Genomic DNA, 11,594 nt, shown 5'->3' on the forward strand with positions numbered 1-11,594 from the left:
GTCTTATTGAGGGGAACACATGCATCTGTCAAAAGACGTATCTATATACGTCTTTGAAATCTCATTCTCCCAGGGATAATTGTATCAAAAGTATACTGATTGAATAACGAGTTAACAATGACTTTAACGCATATGACTTTGCACATGTAGTTTGTGATGCTTAATAATACTGTGTGTATAGTTAATTGTGTATTTTATCTTCAATGTTTACATATGTATACCAATCGGTGGGATCAAAATAACAGAAGCCTCGTCACCGGAGTTGCAATTAAGTGTAGATTATAATGTATTGGGCCGCATATTCAACCTAGTTTTTAACATTGGCCATCAACATAGCTTAATCCTGCGTGGTGATGATATAACAGATCGAAACATTCACTGAAAACGTGATTCTTCCCATGTATGTATGCCGCTGTGCTACATATGACCATTTATCGTACGGCGCTGGCTCGACAAACTTCAGCCAATCAGTGATCGTGTAACGGTATTAGGCGATGACAAGATGGCGATAGTTCAGTTCATGTGGTAGTCTGTTAAATTTTCAGCACGAAGTTATACGTCTGTTTCAAAGGTTGACAACTGGCAAAATGTAAGTGTTACTATTACAAATAAATAAAATGTTTCATTAGATTAATTGAGTTGCCCTGTCTGTGTGTTGATGTTAATGTGGATGTGGGTTTGCTGACAGCTGATCGTAAGAGGCCTGGTAGAGGTTGGATGACTTGTTTCCACTTTAAACAGTTGACATTCATCAAGTTTTAGTTTGTGTTTTGATACTAAGTACACTATTTTTCACATGGTATATAACACTTTCTCTGTTGTGTCAACTTACTTGTTGTAAAGGCGAGGGAAGCTAGCGAAATTACGATGTCGCCTGTCGTCGACATGCAGTTGAACATACTTGAACTACTTGGTCATGAATGTTAGTATTGTTAGAATCTATTCAACTTATTGTAGCTGTAGACTCGGATACAATAACACTGTGGTGATTATCATGACTCTGATAACTTGTCCTATGACCTGAAACCTTGATTGCAGGCTTATTTTGTAACAGAATGTGTAAAATCAGTGTGGCATCATCGTCATCATCATCGTCGTCATCATCATCATCGTCATCATCGTCATCGTCATCATCATCATCATCGTTATCATCATCATCATCATTATCATATGTCTCTGTGGTAGTTGCAAATGTCAGGGAATTCGTACAGGTTTGATCGTACTGCCCAAACATATGAGCCAGCTCAAGTGTTATTTTTCAATTATGTTGAGATTTGTGTGGATATGTACAAATAGTAACTAGATCTATCTCAATTGCGTGGATCGATACTCATGATGTCAACCACTGGATTGTCTGGTCCAGACTTGATTATTTACAGACCGCCATCATATAGCTGGAATATTGCTGAGTGTGGTGTTAAACAAGAAACAAACAAACAAATCATAGCTATGCCTCTTTCAGACTATTTCTCTCACTTTGTGATGCCTTTTATAACTTTCAGTCGCCATGAGGATGCCATGTATATTTTTCTTGATATTTTTTTTATCAATGAGGTTGGGTAGGTCTAAATAAAAGTGAAATATTAACATTCTTTTATTTTATCAGCCGGTTATGTGGGGTGAAAAGATTCTAAATCCCTGAAAGTGCATTGTGTGTATGTTTTCCGTGCACTTGTTCTCTTTATGTTATGAACTTATGGTGTGATTCGTGAAGATCCGAGGAACAATAAGTCTCCAGCAACCCATGTTTGCCACAAGAGGCGACTAACAGCATCGGGTGGTTAGGCTCACTCACTTGGTTGATGCATGTGTCATCATATCCCAATTGTGTAGATTGATGCTCATGATATAAAACACTGGATTGTATGGTCCAGACTCGATTATTAACAGACCGCTGGAATATTGCTGAGTGTAACATAAAAACAACAACAACGATCTTATGACATGTGTAACAGAGCCAAAAGATGCAATCTATTTGATAAGTTTTTAATCATGTAGAGTTATTATTTTTAATTTGGTTTAGTTACCTCCAAAAATAAAAAGGATTGTCGTTAAGTGCTAGGTGCTTGAGACAGGACACTGACATGATGAAGATATGAACAAATTTGCTCACCATGTAGACATATGCCAGAGCACATCAAACAGGATCCGGTGATGTGTTGTTTAGGGTGGTTTGAAAGGCAGGCAGGCAGAAAACATACACTGTCAAAAGCTATATACAGTAAACTACGGTTATAACCAACTCAAAGGGACCACTTATTTTAGTTCGTTATAACCATAGTGCGTTATAAGCATTTATCATCCAAAACTGGCTCCCACAGGAGATATCACTTGGATGAGATCAAGCGATATCTACACGGTAGATATTGCTACAATGAATTTACATCACAATGCTTTGCAGACCATTGTGACGTCACTGGTTACCATGACGTCACAATCAAATGACATCACTAATGGCTCTGCTACTAAAGCTGTTTGCAGTACTTTTTACACCGAAGACACTGCTAATTACTGTCTATAAATTGAAAAAGTTGAAAGAATGTTGTTGGATGATAAATACAATCTCACTCTCGTGTCTTTTGATATCAAATATATCAACACTCGGCAAGCCTCGGAATTTTTCCACTTTCATCAACTTGTGTTGATATATTTGATATCAAAAGACACTCATGTGAGATTCTCTATATATACAGCATAACTAAAGCAAATATTCGGGACAAAAAAGTAAGTTCGTTATATCCGTCAATTCGTTATAAGCGTGTTCGTTATAAATGTAGTTTACTGTATTTTATTTCAATTTAATTTAATTGAATGAAACATGAGTATTGGTGATATGAATAAATGAACATTTTTTTAAATTGTTTCAGGCTTCTGGTTTATGTCCTGTGAATATTCTGTTAGATCAGTGATTTTGTTATGTCACCGTTTTGGTCTTTAAGGCTACCTAAAATATACTTATAACTTGCCCGTGAAGAGATCACCCGTTTAATAAACATACAGCTGTATTACACATTGTGTAATACCAAAACGCGTGCTTATGTACTCTCGGAACACGTTTCTAGAACAAATATTGAAAGCTCTCAACATCCCTCGGCTTATTCAACGACATTGCGTGTGGAGACGATAGATCACTGAGAGGAACTTATGCACACTCGATGACCCCAGCAACCTTGTTGCTAGGCTGACGTCACATGGCATTGTTTCACCGAAGGATCTTGCAACAAAATTCCACAAATTACGTCATCAGTATTGTGACGTCATTGTAAACTTTGAGCTGCAAGGCCCCGTTCCACAAGGCGATCGTACTGTAGCACAACGACAGTCGTTGGTCTAAGTTAAAGTATGTGATTTGCGATAAAATTGGTATTACACGGGAGCTCGTTTAGTATTCTATATATATACAGTAAACTAACTGAAAACTCAAATGTAACTCAAAAGCATGCTTAAATACCAAATGGAGCTTTTTCAGCATGCGTACAAAGGAGCTAATTTCCTAAACACAATTATGAGCTAATTTACTTTCTGAGTCAAGCCTATATGTTGAGAACAGTTATATACATCTAAAACATTATTTAATTTTTTTTTAAATCTCTAAATATTGGTTACCCAATGAAAAATGTAATAACCCAATTAAAATAGAAACCCAAGAGTAAAAACTCAAATGCTCAAAAAGTTATGTGTAGCTCTGACTGTGTGTTTATATTATTGTTTTCAAGCTATGAATTGTGACTACAAAAGCAGTAAGCTTTGTTAAAAGAACTTTAATGTGCACATGCTTTGCCTCAATGATAGAATTATATAAGCCTGTTGGTTGATCTTTGAGGTGTCTAGCTCAAACCATTGTGTGAACAGACATTAGCGTCAGACCGTTGGTGTTCCTCATTGTCGGCATGGCATGATGTGTGTAATTAGGAAGTTATACTTGAGCAAAACCGTAGTCATATTCAGACAGATTTTGTTGAAGTTATGCTACTATTTTCATGTAGTATTTTGACTTCAATTGTAAATTCAATCTCTCTGTTTTCTATGAGAATATGTAATTTTTGGATATTAGGAGGTAAAATTTTTAGCATTTATTGGCATTCCCCTGGGAAGCTCCCAATATATCCCAATACATATCGCAATACAGCAGTTGACAACAGCAGATATGTATACATTTTATTGCAGTGCAATTGTTTTGCCAATACACAGCCCTAGACTGTATGTTGGGAGTTGATGCAGATGTTTGCCCTGTATAAGCAGATTACTGTTGATGTTTACAGATATTTCTGCATCATGGATCTGGTGCTGAATGTGGCAGACCACTACTTCCTGACTCCCTATGTGTACCCCGCCACGTGGGCGGAGACCGACCCTGTACGTCAGATCCTCAGTCTGCTTGCCATTGCCAATGTGGGGGGATACCTGCTCTACCTGATTGTGGCATCGTTCAGCTATGTGTTCATATTTGACAAGAGACATTTGCAACATCCACAGATACTAAAGGTAAATCTAGTAGAGATGTAGACTATTTTAGATAGATCAAAAGGTAGATACTAATGTGTGTTTTCATTCATGATACCATAGGTTTGTATTATTTTTTTAAGACATGCATCTTCGGCTAAAGGAACAGTGTATGGATGATTCTGTGTGTGTGTTTAAATCATGCATGAAATAATTTCAGAGTGTGACGTCAGGCCTCAAAGTTGCGACTAAAAGGGTCGCCAATGCGACCCAAATTTCAATTTGTCTACTGACTAAAATTGAGAGGTTGCCAAATGGCTACCTTGAAAAATATCTTGTGGCGACTAAATTCTATTGCTTCACATACATAGACCCAAACATAAATAATTTGATTGACGTTTGCGACGCCATTTTCTTGATCGCCAGTGTTTTCACGGTCGCAGTTGAATGCATTTACCGTACTCATCGTCTGTTTCATTAACATTCCCATAGCTCAATGCAGCATTACGAGGGATTCAGTTACGTAAACTCTTTCAACACTGGCCAAGAATCCTCGAGTCCCCAAACACCGTAGACCAGTAAACCGGCCAAGCCGTAGTCACGTCAAAATAGAATATATAATTTTATGAACCTACCTGTCATAGCATGCATATATTAAATCTGTCACATTTCACAATTTCTGAAATACGTATTCCATTTCAATGTATAATATTTTAGATAGATTAAAAAAATATCCATTATTTCCCGCAATGTTTGTGAAAATATAATTCTTAGACACACACTTCGACATTGGGTCCACATCAAATATGTCAAAGAGCAAAATAAAGACGTTTCAAGCAAATCTTTAAATATATTATACAAAGTAATAAAACAATCAACAAAAATATTTCTAAAAGTTGTCAAACTTACATCTAAGTTATTATTTCCATCTTTTTGTGCGATCTTGTGTAATGTAAGTCAAATTTCTCAGCTCAGACACGATGTTTAATGCCAAAATATGTGCATGAAAACTCTTTGTCACAGCTTGTAACCTAGCATTATACATCCATGAATTTCTAAATTTGTAATATAGATCGCGATTTCCTGTCTAAAAACACTAGGAATAACAAGATTTAACAAAAATCTTTCGTCAAAATCTGAAATTCATCACACACGCAGACAGTACCATTGATTGGCTGCCTTAGGTCACATGCTCAAATTTGACAAATCACAAACCTTGTAGCAGATTTCGACAAGAAAGTGTCATTAGAAACCAATTTTTATCCATTACAATAGCATGTTACGACCGTGTAGATGAAAATACAAGCTTTCTAGTGGTGTGTTATATGACAGTCTTAAACGAAAGTGTTATTTATTCGAAGCTTCGAAAACGGAGGTATTTCTTCATGTTACTGAGCTCCTGGAACCTGGAACAATATTCATTGCATAATGAAACTGTTATACCATTTACAATACCGGTATTCGCTTTCAATGTCTTATCACTCTGAATTATTCAGTTATGATCCAAACACACATTGTCGAAGACCTATAGAAATCTGTAAATGGCAGATTGGTATACTATTTTATTTTAGTTGACAATGATCATTGGATAAGCAAGGATATACCTGTGTCATCTAGTAAAATTAATAGCATCATTGTTCGAGTCACAAATAACAAAAATAACAAAAATCAGTACAGTTTCCACTAATGTACAATTTCAAGCCTAGTGCTATGACTTGTATACATATTATTATAATTATTTGATAAAAGGTAATTTAAAATGGTTTTAGCTACCTAAAATTTTGGCTTGTCTTGTTGATTTTACAAGTGGCTACATGGAAAAAAGTACTTGTAGCTACTAGTTAAAAAATCAAACTTTGAGGCATGGATGTCCCATGCCCGATTCAATTTTCAAACAAAAACGAATACAGCCCCCCACAACGAAGCCGACAATGCAACCACTGCGCAGATTAAACTAGCTTCAGGCTCTCAGTTTTGATAGAGGCAAATTGAAGAGAAAACTCATGTTGTTTCTTGAGTCTAGATTTCAAAATACTAATCGCCAGCTGGATGATATTTAGAAGCCAGTGTTTATGAAAGCCTTGATTACAACATATATGTGCCTCGGTCGTATGAAGCCAATCACTCTTCTACCCAGAGTTCCTTGCAGCCAGCCGAGTACCTCTGTCACATGATCACAACTAACACAGTCCGTTCATGTGTGTTTCATCTGTTTATTTTTGCTAAAGTCTACACATTTAGATAAACATACGTTATGAAATGTTGAGAAAATATTCTAAATTGTGAAAAACTATTCTCATTTGCGTATTTATCCTCGACATCTGGTCATTGAAGCCCAACAGAGAGCTAGCATTATGTGGTCACTTTGATGTGTACAGCAATATTGTCATGCACCTCACTGTCACAGTTGTAGTAGTACACTGTAAACATTTAGATTAATCCAAGAGTGAATTAAATGTGAAAAATGCGAGTAGTCTTTGTTCGCATTAATGAAACTTTGCATTTATGTCTCCAAAATGACTATCAACATTAAAGGGGCACTGATCTAAAGCAATTCCCCAGGACTGGTTGTTGCCTTTGTTATTGTTTTTTTCCTATGAGTACCCGGATAATATTGCCGAAATCTAGACTAGTTCACGATCTGTGCTGCGCCATTCGTAAGCTCATCTGTCACTTTTATTGATAGTATAATGGCATATGGTCACATTGATCAACAAAATGAAATACACTTTTGGAAATAATAAGGAAATGTGGGTATCTTTGTGGGTAGCATTTGTAATGGTAACAAAGTCACATGCTTGGTTATTGTGCGATTTTCGTTTTCACTATTTTGACTTAAATATTTCACCTGATCATTGCTTTTTTTATCATGTTTATATTTTTACAGTCAAAATGGGCAAAATTTTCACTTAAGAAATTTATGAAACGCCAAAATATTTTGTTATTTTACAAATTGACTGAAAAATATGTCCATCTATATTAATATATTTTGATAACAAATTCCAATCATTTTAATGTTGATGTCATCACAAAGTGTGTGAAAATGAAAAGTACATTTGTATATTGTTTAGCATAATTAATCTGTTGTGATTTTTTTGACCATCTTAATCATTTTCAGTCAGTCTGTAAAATAAATGGACAGATTTTTCAGTCAATTTGTAAAACGACTGAAATATTCAGACATTTTATAAATTGCCTGAGTGAATCACATTTTACACATTGACTGTAAGATATAAACGCTTACAAAGGAAAAGACTGAGGCCCATTGGTTAGGTTCTATGGCTGACAGTCTTGTTTGTTTCCCAGAACCAGGTGTTCCTGGAGATCCAGGTGGCGTGCACCTCCATCCCCTTCATGAGTGTCCCCACCGTCGCTCTCTTCTTCCTGGAGGTCCGTGGATACAGCCGGCTGTACGACTCCGTGCAGAGCACCAGTCTAGGTGAGGTTTGTTTGTTTGTTGTTTAAGACCGCACTCAGCAATATTCCAGCTGTATGACGGCGGTCTGTAAATAATCGAGTCTGGACCAGACCATCCAGGGATTGACATCATGAACATCATTCCATGCAATTGGGATTGATGACATGCGTCAACCAAGTCAGCGAGCCTGACCACCCGATCACGTTAGTCGCCTCTTACGACAAGCATAGTCACCTTTTATGGCAAGAATGGGTTGATGAAGAGTGTTTACACACAACCTCAGTGATTGTCTAATGTCTGTTCCAGGTTAGCTGGGAGTGTTCACATACCGTACACCCTCAGTGATTGTCTAATGTCTGTCCCAAGTTAGCTTGGAGTGCTCACACACAACCTCAGTGATTATCTAATGTCTGTTCCAGGCTGGCTGGGAGTGCTCTCCAGCGTGGTGATGTTCATCCTGTTCACAGACATGTGCATCTACTGGATCCACCGCTACCTGCACCACAAGTACGTGTACAAGTGGCTGCACAAGCTGCACCACAAGTGGAAGGTCCCCACCCCCTTCGCCAGCCACGCCTTCCACCCCCTGGACGGCTTCATGCAGTCCCTGCCCTACCACATCTATCCCTTCCTCTTCCCCCTACACAAGGTCACCTACCTTGCTCTCTTCGTCTTCGTCAACATCTGGACCGTGTCCATCCATGACGGAGACTACCGCGTCCCCCGGCTCCTCCGTCCGTTCATCAATGGGTCTGCACATCACATGGACCACCACCTGTTTTACCTGTACAACTATGGACAGTTCTTCACACTCTGGGACAAGATTGGGGGGTCCTTCCGCAACCCCAGTGCTCTAGAGGGCTGTGGCCCACTGGACGATGTTATCAAGATGCAGAAAATAAAAGAGGGAGAAAATGGGACCGTGATGAATGGGAATACTAAAAGTCAAAATGGCTACAACTTGCGTAGCCGAAAGAATAGTTAAGTTATATAATACAGGCAAGTAGGTTTGAAAGGAAAATCTTGAAGAATGTGAAATGATAGATCTCCCATCATGTCAGGATTTAGATGTGTATTTGTTTTCTTGACATGCAGTACGTCGTAGGCCCCATGTTACACACTGTGTACTGGGTAATGATTCCCAACCTTGAGCCGACCCTGGCCTACATTCTCTGGTAATCCGACAAAGGAATGTTTGCCCACTTGTATCTTTGTGAGCTGCTGAGATCCAGTCATTAATGACAGATATTCATTATTCCTGTTACCATGGCAACACTAATTACACTAGGGCTGGCTATCAATATAGATTATAGTTATCGATAACTAAACATTGATCAAATATCAATAAATATCGGAGAAGTAACTTTAAACAAATATGCAAGAAAGTCCCGAAAGAAATCAATAATTTCAACCACTCACAGTGACACATTTATGCATAGATTACTTTGTGGACATTTGAGATAGAACAAAAACATTTCCATTTTCGACGATTTACGTTATTGACAATAACAAGTCTGTCTAATCTTTATTTCATCACAATAGTTAATGTAAGTTATTATCGATTACAACTATTTCAAATCGATAATCGTTAATATCGTTCTTCCCATTGACGATAATTCCAATTATCGATATTTATAGCCAGCCCTAAATTAAGCCAATCCTGCCAGTAACATATTGTTATCTTGTTATTGTGACCAAAGTGATGTTTACACTTTAATGCATACATTTTTAAAACATTGTGTTACCATGGCAACACTAATTACAACCACCCTGACAATAATATATTGTTATGTCAGACCATGGTCATGTTTACAGTTTAACACATACACTATTTAAACATTTACATGCTAGCTCTTTACAAATTGCAATAGTATTTTTATAATTCAGATTATTTGTTTCTATATATTTATGTATATAGTGTATATAAGGAATGATGGCCTATAAAGGTCATTTCATGTAGATTTCATGAACACAATAAAATTGATACAGAATATAGTGAACAGAGGAACAGGAGTTAAAATGTTTTATGTCTGTTTACCTCCTGAAATGTTATTAAAAGATTTAGTTAATATAATAAGGTCTACAAAAACAATGTTTGTCATCTTTAGAATATGGTCATTCAGCCATCAACGTCCTCTGTGTCCATGTGTGTCTTGCATCCAATAGAAGTAAGGGTCAAATATTATTTTAAAACTAATAGCAAAAGTAAGAATTTGGAATCAAAATCTATTAATATTTGTTAGATTTGTTACGGATATTTTGTCTCCTGTTTTCATAGTTTAGGTAAAGCATGCAGTTCATGTTTTGTGATACATGTGCCATAACAGCATTGTTGTACCTGTGTGCTGCCTGGGGGAGCTATTGGTAATCTTCTACATATGTGTCAATGTTTAACTAGTTTATGTTGTCTTCTTTCACTTATTGTCAGACCCTATTTATGATCACCATTCCAGTGCTCCAGATAAGCTGTGTATTTGGGTACATACACAAAACAATTCACCATAACCCAAGTTTCAGTTGCCTGCTCACAAATAATCCTGAATAAGATTCCAAACCCAACGGTATATTAACCCTCTGAATGGTAACCAAGTCTATCCTTTTCTGCTTGTGTACCAGTAGGTCTTTGCAGATCTTTCTTTCCGAATCAACGTCAGGCAGCATGTAAAGATGAATTCTACTGCGGTGAATACCCACAAGAGTGCTTAACAGTGGTTTAATAGGTTACCTGCAGCCCCGTCTTTATTAATATACACTGTCCTTGGATGTTTATCAATGTTGTGGGCTTTACCAAAGGAGTAAATATCGATAACCAATGTGAATGATAACCTGAGAGTAAATACCGTAAATCTTGAAATTAACACGAGCGTGAATTAAATGCCAAAAATGTGAGTGGTCTTTGCTCGCATAAATTAACTTCGCATTTGTCTCAAAAATGACCATTATCAATAATACTACCTCACTGCACACTTTGGATTACGGAAATACCAACTTGAAAATAAACACAAACACTGTTTATTGTAAGAAGTATATAACAATGGCATTCAAAGACTAGGAATTACACAATGGGCATCTGGTAAGTTATCACTGCTTGGGTCTACCCACTCCTGTCAGGCTTGTTGACACCTTCTCTGCATACCAATCAGTGAACTGTTGTTGGTTCAATTATTTTATTGCCTTTGAACTTCCTTTATGCCAGTCAAGAGAGTAAACAAATCAACTGTGTGTTGTTTGTAGAAAAAAACACTGTTTATTGTTTTTATGGAAGTGCTCTACTCAGCTCTAATTAGCGGTGCTATTTGCTGTTTGATTGGATTAAGGTTAAGATATGTATCATTCCCCTGGGGATGGGCTGAGGGAGTCGCAAAAATATTGAGTTGCATTTTTGGCTTGGGGTCAGCAGTCTTATTAATTTGGAGATGCGTTAATTTCCAGATTTACAGTACTGGCCTGAAAAGTGCCTGGAGCCCTGTCATTTAGTGTGTACCTCATGCTAAATAGATGCCCTATGTACCATCGATGATAAGTTATTCATGAAATTATTTCAATTACTGTAATCAACCTAGCCGTCCCCTCACCTAATAACAACCACTGGACCTCAGTACTGTAACCTGTTGTCTCCTTGAATGCAGGCTTCCCTCGAGTTATTGAGGTATCAGTCTCCTGAAGGACTAAAGATCATAAGGGTTTTTCTTATAGATCAGTGTTGAAATCATGTACAGCAAACCACACTGTG

The 11,594-nt window shown here is 37.2% G+C and overlaps 1 protein-coding gene across 1 annotated transcript; it reads left to right on the forward strand.

Annotated features, from left to right (window-relative positions):
• Positions 1-503: 503 nt before the first annotated feature.
• LOC139457578 (lathosterol oxidase-like) lies at positions 504-10,873 on the forward strand. The gene is made up of 4 exons (XM_071238954.1): positions 504-589; positions 4,263-4,485; positions 7,750-7,882; positions 8,281-10,873. Exons 2-4 carry the CDS (start codon positions 4,276-4,278, stop codon positions 8,844-8,846), a joined length of 909 nt encoding a protein of 302 aa, XP_071095055.1. The 5' UTR covers positions 504-589; positions 4,263-4,275; the 3' UTR covers positions 8,847-10,873.
• The last annotated feature ends 721 nt before the right edge of the window (positions 10,874-11,594 follow it).

Source organism: Haliotis cracherodii, unplaced genomic scaffold (assembly GCF_022045235.1).
Source record: "Haliotis cracherodii isolate W230 unplaced genomic scaffold, xgHalCrac1.p SCAF_12, whole genome shotgun sequence".
Taxonomy (NCBI): Eukaryota; Metazoa; Mollusca; class Gastropoda; order Lepetellida; family Haliotidae; genus Haliotis; species Haliotis cracherodii.